We start from the raw sequence: 15,418 nt of genomic DNA on the forward strand, positions 1-15,418 counted from the left end.
AATCCCACGAGGGGTTCTGAGAGGTGGCTCGGCCATTTCTCAGACACAGATGACTGAACAGTACTGAAAACTTCTCCGTGGCTAATTCTTTTCTTATGTGTACCATTACACAAACTATAAAAGAGAAATATTCCTGGGATTTGTGTGTGTGAACGTGCAACCGAGATGGGAGCTAGAGTTCGAAAGCGAACCCAGCCTAGGAAGACACGCCTTCTTAGACTCAGTCCCAAGCTAAGAGGATTCCCGCCGGCTCGGCGGCGGCTCTTCTCCGGCCAGCGACCTGGACAACGAGAGGGGCCGCTGGAAGGTGCTAGGGACCCGGTCGGCCTCCGCCCCGCCCCTGCCTCGCTGAGCCGGCCGCTAGGTCACTGCGTTCCGCCCCTCTCGGCCCGGGGCCGCTGAAGCGCAGCCTGCATCTCCCATGAACCTCTTCGGCTGTCAGTTTTCGGAAGAAAAGTGACATCTGCGCCGAGGCGGCAGTTAGAGCACCAATCGGCGTGGCCAGCGGCTGTTGGGCCCGGGAGGGGGCGGGACTTCCGCTCCCTCGGGTGACGTCACCAGGAGGCGGAAGTGCAGCGGGGGCGGGAAGGTTGTAGAGCTGCACGCCGCGCTGGGTTTGCCGGTGTTTAAGTGGTCGCGCCCCCTTGGAGAGCGGGATCCCACGGGCGAGGCGGTCCCCGGCGCCCTCGCGTCCCCGGTAAGTAGGGCCGCCCGGCGGCTACGGGGGAGGGAGGTGTATGGCTCCGATGCTGACTTGCTGTCGTTGTCTCTGATGCCACTGGGCAGTGGCCTCTCGGCTTCCCTCGCCTTCCAAAGTGCTCATCCCTCCTCTCCTTGGTTTCCGCCACTGTCCCCGCCCAGCCTGCCTTCCAAGACTGCAGGCAGGGACCCTTCTGCGGTGCTGGTCCAGCCCCGTCACCTCCCTGATTGACGTTTCCCTTCTGCAGATGTGCCTTCCTAACGGGGTTTCGCTAGCTCTGCGCACCAGCCGCGGAGACACCTAACCATGTTCTGTTCCAAACCGACTTGTGTGTGCCAGCGCTTGTACTTTCCCGGGCTCCCGGAAGGCATCCTCTTCATGCCGACAGAACCAGTCGCTCTCTGCTTCCTGAGCAGTGTTGACGCCTTTTAAAGAGCGCGTTTGTTAACCTTTTTTTTTTTTTTTTTTAGCATGATTTCTTGAATGAGACTATCTTTTCCCTCCGATTGTGTGTTCCTAGAGGGCAGGAGTAGGATGTCGCTTATTTTTGAGATCTCCTTTTTAGCTTTCAGTGCATACAATTGTTGCTGGCTACATTTTGTAGTAAGTGAAACGGGAGGCACCGTAGATGAGTGAATTTTCTTCCTTCTATTGTGACTGTATTGATGTTATCAAGTGATTGATACATTTGGTGATACTTGGTAAACAACCTGATGACATATTAAAGACAGCAATGCTTAATGTTGACATCAACATCTGCAAGAAGAGAGATTGAACCTTCACGCTCTAATTGAAAACTTGAGCTTGCAGAGTCTGTGTGCTTTTCAGATTTATGTTTCTGAAGGGATGAAGATAATGGCAAACGTTTCATTGTAGGAAGGCTAGCTGCTCCCGACACCTTTTCCTTTGTTATTAAAGTATGGTGCATTTTGTATGCATGTATACATTTTTTACAGGTGATTGCAAAGTGCTGACCAGTTGCCACTGAACATAGTTGAAACAAAATAGGAAGATGGCAGCAAACCCTTCAGGACAAGGTAATGCATGCTGGAACTTATTTTATTACTAGGAAATTTCCCCCCACGAGTAAACATATTTTAATAGAAATGTAATAGAAACTTAAACTTTTAATAGAAATTTAAACTTAATAGAAACTTTGGCATAGGGCAGTTACTGTAGCCAGAATAAAAAATAAACAGCAAAGTAAAACCCCATATTTAAAGCAAGTCCAACATTGTATCAGGTATATAATATCCTTAATAGATATTAATCATATCTTTTAATCTGTGCTAAGATTATTTATATTGTAAACCTTAGGTCCTCCTCTAACATCTGTTTTCTTGCTCTTTACTTGAAATCAGAACCACTTTTAAAGAAGTTATATTGTCACCAGGCTATATCCATACCTTTATCTTTATTTGCTCTAAAATTTTTATTACACATTTCACCTATATTAAGCTAGCTCTCTAAGGCAAATCAAGTTAGACACATCCTAAAGAAGTTTTTATTTAAAGTATTAAATCTTACTGTGTAAGTAGTTTCCTGCTTCAAAAACTCAAAGCAAACTTCTATTTCTTTTCCATATCAAGTTTAAATTCCTATTTGACCCACTATATTTTTTTTGTTACTCATCTTTGGTATGACCTGTTCCAATTTTTTTAAATCTTAGTTTTGTCTCTTTTTTTTTTTTTTTACTGATTTCAGAGAGGGAGAGAAACATAAATGATGAGAGAGAATCACTGACCAGCTGCCTCCTGCATGCCCCCACTGTGTATTTAGTTTGCAACCGGGGCCTGTGCCCTTGACTGGAACCGAACCTGGGACCCTTCAGGCTGCAGGCCCATGCTCTGTCCACTGAGCAACCCGGGCTAGGGCAGTTTTGTGTTATCTTAGTCTTCATATAAATGGAATCGTAAAGTGTGCACTTGTTTGTTTCTAGCTTCTTTCACTGTGTGAGATGTACCCATGTGGTGCTTTTTATTTCGGAGTTCCATTGTATTAATTTATCACAATTCATTGAATCATTCTCCTGTTTGGAAGCATTGGTGTTTTCTGAGTTTTGGCCATTATGAATAAACAACTTTGAGTATTTGCTGTAAGCCTTTTTGCAGATATTTGGATAAATATCTAGGAATGGAGCCGCTCAGTGTATAGTCAACTTTATAAAAAATGGGCAAACGTTTTCCCAAAGTGCTTGTACCATTTGCATTCACTCCAGCCAAGTGTGAGAATTCTGGTTGCTCCACGTATATAGCCCCGGCTGTTGATCTTTTCTGGGGGAGCCATTTGGGGTGTGAAGTGTCATGTCATTGTAGTAGGAACTTGCATTTCCTCTATGACCAATGTGGAGCACTTGTTCACGTACTTATTGGCCTTTGAAAATCCTCGTTGTGAAGTGTTTGTTCATGTCTTCTGTTCTTTTTAAAAGCTGGGTTATTTTTATTTTGAAGTTCTTTAAAAGTCTGGATACTAGTCCTTTGTCGTTGCTAACTGCATTATCTGGATCATCTTGGAGTTGGTTTCTGTTGACTGAACTTTTTTTTAGTATAGGTCACAGTTTACTTTTTCTTACTCTACTGAGTGATTTGTAATTGGATACAGGATATTCTAATAATTGTAGAGCTCCTGGGTTCTGTTGTATTCCCCTCAGATGGCTTGGTTCAACTCTTATTCCAGATTGTCTCCCTTAGATTTCAGCTGCTGCTTTATTGCTGGGCTCCCTGGGCTCTCCGCAGATGTGTGCAGTTTACTTAAAGCAAAAACTGTGGGTGGGTTTCATAGGCATGTTTTGGGCTTTACTTCTTCCTGCCTTTCCCTCTTAAGTCCCTCCCCTAATATTTGGCAGCCCCGAACTCTGTCCTCTGATGCCTCAAATCCAGCTGTTTGTGGATTGAGGAGTGCTCCGGGCAAAGGCCACAGATTCCCAAATCTCACCAGTTTCACTTTCTGCCCAATTTTGGTCAGTTCCTCATGCCTTCAAATAATAGGGTTGCTGTAACCAAACTGCTCTGCCATTCCTGGAAGTTGGAAGCCCACTGAATCTATTTTAGTATATTAGTTGGATTTTGGGTAAACTAAAGGTTACATGAGTTTTATAAAAGTGTAGTAAAACGCTAGTTGCAGTCATAGCTTCACCCAGCTGTAACCAGCTAAGACTGTTCTGTTCTCGCAAATCACAGGTCGGTATTCCCTATGGTCTTTGACCTCTTCTTTTCCAAGTTATAAGGACTCACATTGAAAATAATTGGCCGGGACCGGTTTGGCTCAGTGGATAGAGCGTCGGCCTGCGGACTGAAAGGTCCCGGGTTCGATTCCAGGCAAGGGCATGTACCTTGGTTGCGGGCACATCCCCAGTGGGGGTGTGCAAGAGGCAGCTGATCGGTGATTCTCTTTCATCGATGTTTCTAACTCTCTCTCTCTTCCTCTCTGTGAAAAATCAATAAAATATATTTAAAAAAGAAAAAAGAAAGTAATTGAAATTCAACAAAAATGAAAGCTAACAGAAGTCTAATTTGAAAAGAAAATATGCTAATAATCACGTAATGCAGCCCTAATGAAAATAAAATTTTAAATTATCTCTATTCTAGGAACACAAATGCACGAGATTTACAATTCGCTGGTTACTCATTTTTTAGCAGTTGTAATAAAACACAATCATTTTTAGTGCAGCCTTTGATTGATCCATAGTCAAATCCTCTATGAAACACAGTCACCACCACTTTGGCTTTTGTTACTGTTTTGTCAGCGATTTTGTTGGCGTCATGGAACTGCTGCTACCAGCCACCAGCAGAGGGAGTCCACGTCATGTTCTCAGACTCCCAGACTCTCGATGAAAATATTAAACTCTTTATTTATTTGGATCTATTACATTTTACTTTATTAAATATTTCTGCACTGTTTATGAGTATGGGGACTACTTATTATGGGGATTGAATGTCAAGTGCCATAATTATAGTGATAACTGAAAGAACAATGACTAAACAATTATTTTTCTTTTTTCTTTTTTAAAATATATTTTATTGATTTTTTACAGAGAGGAAGGGAGAGAGATAGAGAACCAGAAACATCAATGAGAGAGAAACAGCGACCAGCCGCCTCCTGCACACCCCCCACCGGGGATGTGCCCGCAACCAATGTACATGCCCTTGACCGGAATCGAACCTGGGACCTTTCAGTCCACAGACCGATGCTCTACCACTGAGCCAAACCGGTTTCAGCATGACTAAACAATTCTTGACCCATACATTATAGTATGTTAATGTCTCTGGTGTAAGGGACAGAATCCCATTGTGCCCACTAACCCCTCTTTCAGATCTAGCCTTCTATCATATTGTACTAGTATCAGATCTTACTGAATTTCATAAGCTCTTGGCAGACAGTTACTGATGTCTCATATTCTTCTTAGCATCCACTGTAGTGTGGAACATTATTCTTAGGTTGAAGTAACATTTTGAGAATTTTAATATATAAAGGCAGATCCTCAGACTGGCTTTGTCCAAGGTACCATTCTTGTGTAAAGAGTCTTTCATTATTGGTCTTACTGTATCAAGGTTCTGTGATCATGTGGTGGTAGTTGGATTGGTCTAACCTGAGAATCCTGGTGAAATACTGAGTAAAGAATGTGAATTCTTCTCTTTGATTATTTTATAATGATCTCAAAATGCTTGTAGAAGTATCTATAGACCCTGCAGATCAGTGGAAACTGTTGACGAGGGGCCAGTCTGTTGCTCTGAGCTGTGAGTTTAGGGTGCTCTGTAGGAAATGGGTGGCTTCACTCCTGGGAGGTTGTCTTGGTTGACCTCTGACCCAAGTAGAAGTCTTCCTAAGCCACCTATGGTCCAGAAGACAGCAAGTTCACCTTCTGGCTTGTGCTGAGTATTCTATTTTTGAATTTAGAGTTTGTTCCGGTGCATAATTTGGTTTTCTGGAACATTTTAGCTTAGCTTGAGTTCCCTGTATCTACCCCTTCCTCCTGAACCTAAACGAAAAAGTACACAGCTATGCTTTATAAACAGATATATACTTACTAGTATTATAGAAACAAAACACCTAAATGTTAACACTAACTTAATTATTAACATAGTAACTATTATTTCAACCCTCTCTTCACAACTGTTTATTGATGTACTTTAACTTGCCTTTTGTGAATTCATGGCTCATAGATTTGATTTGTTCCATCTAGCTATATTTATTATTCTCTTTAATGTTCCGATTGTGTCAGCCTGGCTAATCTCAAACTAGCTTCTTTCTTCTTTGAGCATATCCTGATAAAAATAAAACACTTCTTGCTTTCTGACAAGATATTCCAGGTCCACTTAATTATTTTCCTTCCCTCTGACATGGAACTAGTACTTCCCAAGAACCCTGGTTCCTTTTAATGGAGGATAGTATAAAATATTTTCTTGTGAACAAATTAATCTTTAGGGAATTTATATTTCTCTAAACAGCATTTCAGTTCTTTCCAATGTGGTAACTTATTTTGCTCATCATATAATTTAAACACTCTTGGATTTTTTACTTTCCTTTTCAAAAATTTTCTATTTTATATTTATAGTACCTCTAAATCTAAAAAGATGTAACTATATAATTTGTTTCTAAAAATACAACAGGCTCTTCTGAAAAAAAGGGGGGGGGGAAACTTGTACTATAGTTGAAAATATAGCTGGTGGTGTAACTTGCTTTAAATATATGCAGCTTCATATAGATATACATGGGAGAGTACCAGTTTCCCCCCTTTTTTTTTTTTGAAAAAAAGCTGATTTGAGAGAGAAACATTGATCAGATGCCTCCTGCATGGCCCCCATCAGGGATTAAGCCTGAAACCGGGGCTTGTGTCCTGAACTGGCAGCCTCTTGGGACGATGCCCAACCAACTGAGCCACTCTAGCTAGGCCCCACTTTTCTTTCCATTGAAAGCATTCTCACTTTACAAAGAACTCACTTTAGAATTCCCTTAAAGAACACATTCCAGTATATACCTATTCCTCCATAAATACCTTAGCTTAATTTGTATTACATCATTTTTAGGGAAGTTTTTAGTGTATAAAATCAATAATACTCATATTCTGAATTTCCCATCGAATATATTATCACATCATTTATACACATTTATTTGTTTATTTGGATAACAGGCCAACCATGAGGTAGTAAATAGATATACCATAGCCGTTCTTAGTGAACTAAGAACACTTACAGAGAAACTCTATTAATTTAGAAATTATATATTAATTTTGAGCCTATAGTTACTAATTTTCACACCTGATTTCCATGGTGTTAACTCTAGCAACCTGTGCTCTGACTGTGAAACATGCATGGATTTCTTTAAGGAGGCTATTCTTTCTTAACCAGGCCAAGAAAGACATGTGTTTTTTTTTATGAGAAGTTGGTGAATTATATGCAGTTGTTGTTTTTGTAAGTAAAAAATGATCAGATATAGGCAGTTTAATAAATTTAACTTAATACATAAATTCAAAGTTCTCTTATAGTGGTTATTATGTTTATGTAATATTCCTAGTTGTATAAAGATAAGTTGATATTTATGGTTTGTGATGGTCAGCCTTATTAGAGGTCTAAATTTGTAAGTAGTTATTTAACTGTTAAAAATATTATTTTTGGCCTTTATTTGTATAGCACCTTCTTTTTATTTTTTATTTTTATTTTAATTTTAAAAATATATTTTATTGAGTTTTTACAGAGAGGAAGAGAGAGAGATAGAGAGCCAGAAACATCGATGAGAGAGAAACATTGATCAGCTGCCTCTTGCACACCCCTTCTGGGGATGTGCCCACAACCAAGGTACATGCCCTTGACCGGAATCAAACCCGGGACCTTTCAGTCCGCAGGCCGACGCTCTGTCCACTGAGCCAAACTGGTTTCGGCAGCACCTTTTTAAAACCCCTTTGGCAGATTTCCTTGGCAATCAGTTGCTTTGGTATTAAAGTAAAGGTCTAAAGCTGTGGTTTGTAAACTGCAGTAGCTCCCCCTTATTCATGAGGAGAGTATTCCAAGACCCCCTGGGTACCGGAAACCTCAGATTGTACTGCGCCCTATGTATAGTATGTCTTTCCTATGCATAATACCTATGAGAAAGCTTAATTTCTACATTAGGCCTAGTAACAAATTAACAACCACAACTAATGATAAAATAGAATAGTTATAACAATACACTGTAATAAAAGTTATGTGGATGTGGTCTCTCTGAATATATCTTACTGTACTGTACGTGCAGCACGGATACACTGGACAAAGGAGTGATTCACATCCCTCGCAGGATGGAGTGGATGGCACGAGATTCAGCTGAAAATGCTGCAAACTCAGAGTATATATTTTGTCTGTACATGTTGGAATTGAATTCAGATTTCTAAAACATTGTTTGTTACTGCTTCTGGGCCAAGATCTTTTGTAAGATCAAGCCCATCGTTAAGTATCGTTAAGTATCGTTAAAGAACATACTCTTTTGTACCCTGTCAATTATGCTCCATTTCTTTCTCAGAATTGCTTTCTAATCAGCTGCAATTCTTTGACTTATTCCTTGAAAGATTGTGTCATTTCTGAATGAAAGCAGTTGAGAAAAAGAAACATTGTTTTGATCTAAGTATGTCTAATGCTTTATTCTTCCATGAAAGAGACTTTCATAAAGAGGCCTAAAAGTGAGAACTAAGAAAATCTCCACTCCCAGAGGTTGACTGCGCAGGATAGAGGTTAGTCCATGCAGTATTGGGGCCTCAGAGATTTTGTTAAAAAACAAATGTTGTTTCCTATTCCTGATCAAAATTCTTTAGAATTGAGTCTTAAAAGTCCTTGGTCAGCATTATGCTTTGCATATGTCCATGTATTAAGCTGTTACAGTTGCTGGGAAATAGCAGTAGGGGAACAATAACTGTCTAAAGACACTACTTATTAGTGAGTTCATTATCATGTTAGAGAAGAGAATTTTGCTGCCTGGGTTTCTGGGTGGCCTAAAATAGCTCTAAAATGTTTTTTTCTTTCTCTTTTTCTTCTCCAAACTTTCTTCTTTTTTTTTTAGGTTTTCAAAACAAAAATAGAGTTGCAATCTTGGCAGAATTGGACAAAGAGAAAAGAAAATTACTAATGCAGAACCAATCTTCAACAAATCATCCTGGAGCTAGGTACCGAAGAATAATGTGATTTTTAAGTTCAGTGATTTAAAAGATATCTTGGACAAAATAATTAAAGTTGGTTGGCAATGGTTTTTTTTAATATTGGAATTTACATTATATTTTGTTTCCTAGCTAGATTTGAAAAAAAAAATATTTAATTGATTCTATTTTAAATATTTTAATTCTAATTAGAATATTTAATTTTCCCTACAGCCTATTTTTATGAAAAGGGATTTTATATAAGTTTCGTTTATAACTTAAATTATTCCAGTGTCCCACTTTTTAAAAAATATATTTTTATTGATTTCAGAGAGGAAGGGAGAGGGAGGGAAAGATAGAAACATCAATGATGAGAGAGAATCATTGATCAGCTGCCCCCTGCACGCCCCACTCTAGGGATCAAGCCTGCAACCCAGGCATGTACCCCAATTGGGAATTAAACCATGACCTCCTGGTTCATGGGTAGATGCTCAAACACTGAGCTATGCTGGTTGGACTCCAGTGTCCCACTTTTTTAAGCATTCTGCAAAGTAGGTAAATTTAGATAGCTTAATGCCCTTGATTCAGTTTGTGCCATCTTAAATCTCTTCCCTCAGAGTATCCCATCCAGCCACTGCCCTAACTGTCCCATCTTTTCTAGCCAGACCTCTTATAGAGTTGTTTACACTCACCTCTCCTTTCTTACTTATTTACACCTCAACCCACTACCAGGTGTCTCCTTCCCACTTCCTAGAATGGGTTTGAGCCTAATTCACTTGTAACCACCTTGTGGCTAAAGCTGCTAGACCAAAGTCCTTTTCTAGTTAGAGACCTTAGCATTATTTGACCCCACTGATCACTCTCTCCTTCTTAAAAATACTCTTTGGTTGGCTTCCATTCACTCACTGTTATACTACCTTGCCTTCTTTTGCAGACATTTCTCCACTGCCTGCGTCTTGAATGTTGATGTTCCTCAGGGTTCTGTTCTAGGCCGTTTCTCAGTCTACATCTTTTCACCAGACAGTTGCATCCACTTCCACAGCCTGTTAATTATGTGCAGATAACTTGGACACATTTGCATTTTTAGCCTAGTCCTTTCTCCTCCTGACCATCTCCATTTTGATGTCCTTTGGCATTTTAAGCTAGTAGTCCCCAAACTGAACTCATCTTCCCTTCCTTTAACTGACCACTAAATATTCTTGTGTGTTTTGTCTCAGTGAGAGGTACAGATCTACTAGTTACCAAAGTCAGAAATTCGAATTTTAATTGTTTATCATTTAATTACTGTTTCCAAGCATTTACCATTCTCTTAGGTTTACACTTGGAAATGTGTATCTGGAAATTAACAAAAAACCAACAGTTTCCATACACAGTAGGATACATGTTAATGGGGAATGTGAAGATCAGATGGTTCAGAGCAGATTAATGCGGTGGCACAACTGTGTCAGCAGTGATCCAGCTTCCTCTCATCTTTCCTTTCTCCATGAGTCAGCAGCTCCTTAGGGTCAAAATGTGACTGCGATTTCCTAGACCTCCCCTCTACACCAAGCCACCTGGAGAGGCAAAGGCCAGGAGATTCCTACCCCATGTTTCTTTTGTAAGAGTGAGGAATATATTCTCAGGAGCCTTCCAACAGACTACCCATCAAATCTAGTTGCTCAAAATGGTGTATCTTTCTCTTGCCTAAGCCAGAAACCAGCAAAGGGGATGGCATTGTCTTACACCAAAGTTCTCCCCTGAGGGATGAGCATGGCCTGCCTGGAAGCATGAAATCACTGATAATTGAAATAAGTTCGGTTTCATTAGCAAGAAGAGAAACAGCTGTTGAGGAGGGGACCAGGGGACCGGCGCTGTCTGCCATTGCAGTGTTCTTTCTGAATTGCCGTGTGGCGCTTCTGATCACATCGCTCCTTTTTGGAAGTCTCCCTGTACTGCTGGGATAAGGTCTACATTTCTTCATTTCTCTCACAAAGCTCTTCATGTCCTGGCACCTACCTTCCCCTCCAGCCCCATTTTTTGCCAACCTTCTTGACCCTTCCCCAACCCCGACCTCCAGTCCTACCAAACTGAGTTCTTAAAACACGTCAAGCCCTGCTGCTCTGGGTCCTTTCCCAGGCCATACCTTCTGCTCAGAACATTCAAGTCTTCAGTTTTCATCATAAATGTAACCTATGGTAGATTGGAATACCTCAAATCCGTTTGAAAGTAAGGGACCATAATTCATCAATAAAAAGGACATAATTTGAAGTCCTACTAAATAACAGGCTTCCTTTGTTTATATTAATGTAGACAGTGAAAGAAGGAAAGCATATTCTGGAAGGTCTTTTTCTATCCTAATATATGATGTAATGAAAAAATGTGATTCACAAGTAAGGAAACCTGTATGTGAAACAGCCCCATAACTAAGATTCCTGTTTCAGCATCGCACTTTCGAGACCCGCTCTTAATAAGGACTTCCGGGACCACGCTGAGCAGCAGCATATCGCCGCCCAACAGAAGGCAGCGTTGCAGGTGAGCAAAGTGCAACTGACATTCTTGTCCCTGGACAGTCCTGGGCCTTGGAAGCCAGCACAATTCCTGTTTTGTATTTCAGTGGAGCAATATCAATAAAAATGTTCCACACATAATTGCAGTGGTTTGCTGATGTTCAATGGTGCCCAGAGGATTTGAAGGACCAAAACAGCAGTAATGAAAATATCTTTTATGGTGTCGACTCGGTCACGATTGATTCTGTGCTGTACCTGGCAAGGGACTGCTTGCACACGAGAGTTTAGGGTATTTGGGTGGACAAAATGATCTTAAAAGCTGAACTGGCTAGTATATTCATATTTTTTTAAAATAAGAACTTTTGATGGTCTTTCTGGTTTATTTTTGTGTGAGTTCTTTTTGTAATGTCTGCATGGCTGTGTTACAGGAAATGTTTAAAGCATCCTCTTACTATAGGAAAATAATAATCCATCAGTTAAAAAAAATATTTTCTTCATAGTAATAAACAGTTTCACTACTGCTCTGATCTTCGATAATTTAAGATTCCCAGAGACATCATTATATGTGCTTTTAAACCTCAGAATTTCAGAACTGGAAGCAACATTAGAGATCATCTCACTTTTTTTATTGTTAATCCTCACCCGAGGATATTTTTCCATTGATTTTTAAAGAGTGCAAGGGAAGGAGAGAGACAGAGAGAGAAACATCTATGTGAGGGAGACACCTTGGTTGGTTGCCTCCCACACATGCCCTGACCGGGGCCAGTGATCAAGCCTGCACCTGAGGTATGTGCCCTTGACTGGAATCGAACCCGAGACCCTTCAGTCCACAGCCACAGTGCTCTCTCCACTGAGCTAAACAGGAGATCTACTAGTTACCAAAGTAGTGGTTCATGGGTAGACGCTCAGTGAACCACTTTAGACGGGGAGATAATCTCACTTTAGACGACATAAAAGCAGTCCTTTCTTTAGTGACACTGGAAGTCACCGGTGGTTTTCTGTTATTTATATTCCAGCATTCATCTGCCTTTTTCCCCTCCTTCCAACTACTGCCCTTCTTTCTCGAGCTCCTGCTTTGTTGATCAAAAGCAGAGTACTTTGGGACCATTTTTACTAATTTCTCTCCATTTCAAGGAACAAAGTATGTCATTTGTGCTTTTGACTCATTTATTGACTGAAAAGAATCATTGGGGAGAAAGTATGTATGATAGATGAGTACCTGGTGCAACTTGTTAATATGAATTCTTTATTATTGCCCATCTCCTGGGTATTTTAACAAAATTAGCATAGGCACTGATGGTTAAAATAAATTTGGTCTCAAAAAAAGAAAAAGAAAAAAAAATTGATCTCAAGCACTCAGAAAAGATAATTAATTTTAATGCCTTGGCTGAAGAATTATGACTCTTAATAGCTTACTTGCCTTTTTTTAAAACTCTTTCCCAGCATGCACATGCCCATTCATCTGGATACTTCATAACTCAAGACTCCGCATTTGGAAATCTTATTCTTCCTGTTTTACCTCGCCTGGACCCAGAATGAAGAAATTATTTGTAATGACATTGACTTTGTAATATCAAACGCCAAAGCTACTATCGTTCAGTGCTATACAAGCTGTGACTTTCAGAATCGGTGGACTTATATTTTTTACTTCCTTAAAAGAAAGGTATGTGTAAGTGAAAGAAAAAAAAAAAAAAAGGTAACCAGGATGATGAGAGCTTTGGAAGCTGTATTATCTGAGGACTGATTATGCTACTGTGACTGTAACTTATTTGTAATGCAGTTTGATTTTAAGGCTAAATCAGACTCGCAATTAGATGGTCACATAAACTTACTCCCCACCCCCAAGCTCCCAAATAGTTGGATTGAGTCCATCATGTCCACAAGAGACTTTTAAAAGCCATTTATAGTAAAGAAATGAGGGTGCTTTTTAAAATGTGAACCAAAAGGTTTAAATAAGTTACATTCATATTTGCTGTGTATAGAATTGGTATCAGTGTACCTTTTGAGTTTATAGTCAACATATCATCCTGAAATATTCTTTAACTCATAACTGGTTTCCTTTCAATTTTAAAAGAAAATCCAAGATTAAGTTACTAAGTGAAACATCACTTATAAACCTATGCCACTATAAATTAGGTGACCCAATACTATTAAAAATAAATGTATGAAATGTGGTGGTTTTAAATCTTATACATGCTCTTATTTAGTGTTCCTACAGTGGTGTACCTGCATGGTTTTATTGTCCGTTTTTGTTATAATTAGAAGCGTGTGCCAGCTGGGCCTCTTTTTAATTCCTTCAAAGGGAATGGCGTTGGGTTTTCAATATGACACATCTTTAACGGAATCTGGAGTGCTTGTTTAAATATACATTCCCTACAGCCTTACTCTAGTCCTACAGAATCAGAAATCTCTTAATTCAAAATAAAGTCTGAAAACCATGGGCTGGAGAATTCAGTTTTCATGATATATGTTTATAAATTCATAGATTTGTAGGTCTCTGAAACTTAGAGATCATTTAGCTAAACTCTCCATTATTTTTTACTTCTAACAGGACTCAAATTATTTTATCCTATATCAGAGGTTCAGTATTTCATACACTGTTTATAACAGACCTCATCTTGGCCTTGAGTCCCCATCCTCTCTAGTAGTAGGATAAAATTTAAACTTAAATTTCCAGCCTGGGCCAATATTTAATCCAAGTTCATCTCCCTTTTCAAAAAGTTTCTTCTCATTCCCTAAACATTTGCACCAACCATATAGCCCCATCTTGCCCAAACTAATTAAAGCAGAAGTGGGCAGAAGGCTTGGCTGTGCTGTTTAGATGCTTTCTCTTGAAAATCTGAATTGGTTTTCTTCATTTGGGTGAGTTGGCAGCTGTCCCCATTGTAACGGTCACCATTGCGGCAAAGGTGCCCGTACATACGCCTGCTGCTGAGCTCCCTGGGGGCCTGGGCTCCTGATCTGTCTCAGGTCTCGCCAGCTTCCTTGAGGGGTCCTCACTTTTTTGAATGTGACTACGTATCTGTTCTTTGTAATACACAACCTATATCCATGTTTCTAAATCTATCTACTTGATACTAGGGAGATAGGAAATTTGGATTGTAGTTTTTATACCATCAAAGCCTCTACCTAATGTGTGACTTTTATAACTTAGGTTAAAGAGACCCTTTTTAGTGTCCTAGCCTTCTAAATAGATGTTGCTTAAATCATGCACTCCTGGCTAGTAAACACTTTCCCCCTGCTCCCTTAAATCATTTTCAAATTCAACTCAATTCCATATGTTTTGATTAATATCTAGTCTGTAAAACACTGTGCTTCGTGGTGGGGAGGAGTGGGTGATGAGTGATACCTGCTCTTAAAGACTTGACAGTGGCAGAGCCTACTCTGGTGCAGCAGTAATGCTAACGGAAGTCAGAATGCAGTGAGTGACAAGAGAGAGCATCCTGGAGCCTGCAGCATTCTAGATAGACCTAGAAGTACTGGCGTGATTTTACCTGGCAAGGCAAGGAAGAGCTGCTCCAGGTCAAGATTTCATAATCAGAGGAGCAGGAATGAAGGCACTTGCAAGGACTATAGAGGACGCGGGAAAGGGCAGCAGTGGACTTCGTCCGAAGCCCTGAGATGAAGTTTCATTATTGCTTCCCTTGGATTATGGGTGAATTTGCCTCACTTGCCTAATCACTCTTTTACATGTCACTTCTTCTGCAATATAGGAAGAGAACACACTTTGTCTACTTCATTAGAGTGACAGGATGTAGTAATAGGAGGTTTTGTTCCTTGAATCTTGTTGCTGTGTGTTTGTGTATGTGTCTTATGGTGTTGATTGTATGATCCATCAGTAGATAAGATCTCTGAAGGCAAGAGTTTTTGTTTCTCTCCCTCTTTGTTTACTACTGTATTGTGCTTAGAATGGCATTTGGCAGATAGTAGACTGTCAGTACCTACTTATTGAAGGGAGAAAGGAAGGACAGACTATATATGACCTCGGTGGTGATGTAAAGGGTATTGTGTATGGTTTTTTTTTTTACTGTGTGTCATGGTAATAACATTTTGAAAGCCACTGCTACATAATACAGATGATAGTGCTTTGTATGATTCTGGAATAAAAACTGAAATGACACAATTTCAAAGGCA

General features: G+C 39.9%; 1 protein-coding gene across 2 annotated transcripts; it reads left to right on the forward strand.

Moving 5' to 3' along the window:
• Positions 1-539: 539 nt before the first annotated feature.
• LOC118716165 (INTS3 and NABP interacting protein) lies at positions 540-15,418 on the forward strand. Of its 2 annotated transcripts, XM_036432995.2 has the most exons (6): positions 544-697; positions 1,657-1,737; positions 8,325-8,399; positions 8,726-8,828; positions 11,219-11,309; positions 12,728-15,418. In XM_036432995.2, the coding sequence occupies exons 4-6, from the start codon at positions 8,791-8,793 to the stop codon at positions 12,821-12,823; spliced, it is 225 nt and encodes a 74-aa protein (XP_036288888.1). In that variant the 5' UTR covers positions 544-697; positions 1,657-1,737; positions 8,325-8,399; positions 8,726-8,790; the 3' UTR covers positions 12,824-15,418. The 2 variants fall into 2 exon arrangements, with proteins under 2 accessions (XP_036288886.1, XP_036288888.1); XM_036432993.2 differs by lacking the exon at positions 8,325-8,399 and having other exon boundaries at positions 540-697.

Source organism: Pipistrellus kuhlii, unplaced genomic scaffold (assembly GCF_014108245.1).
Source record: "Pipistrellus kuhlii isolate mPipKuh1 unplaced genomic scaffold, mPipKuh1.p scaffold_m20_p_12, whole genome shotgun sequence".
NCBI classification, from domain to species: Eukaryota; Metazoa; Chordata; class Mammalia; order Chiroptera; family Vespertilionidae; genus Pipistrellus; species Pipistrellus kuhlii.

Bases quoted from the DNA above. Each gene is read 5' to 3' on its own strand.
- LOC118716165 (XM_036432993.2), top strand. From the start codon at position 1,713: ATGGCAGCAAACCCTTCAGGACAAG. The intron at 8,829-11,218 runs GTACCGAAGAAT...TTCCTGTTTCAG, and splicing joins ACAAATCATCCTGGAGCTAG to CATCGCACTTTCGAGACCCG. The intron at 11,310-12,727 runs GTGAGCAAAGTG...ACTCTTTCCCAG, and splicing joins AACAGAAGGCAGCGTTGCAG to CATGCACATGCCCATTCATC.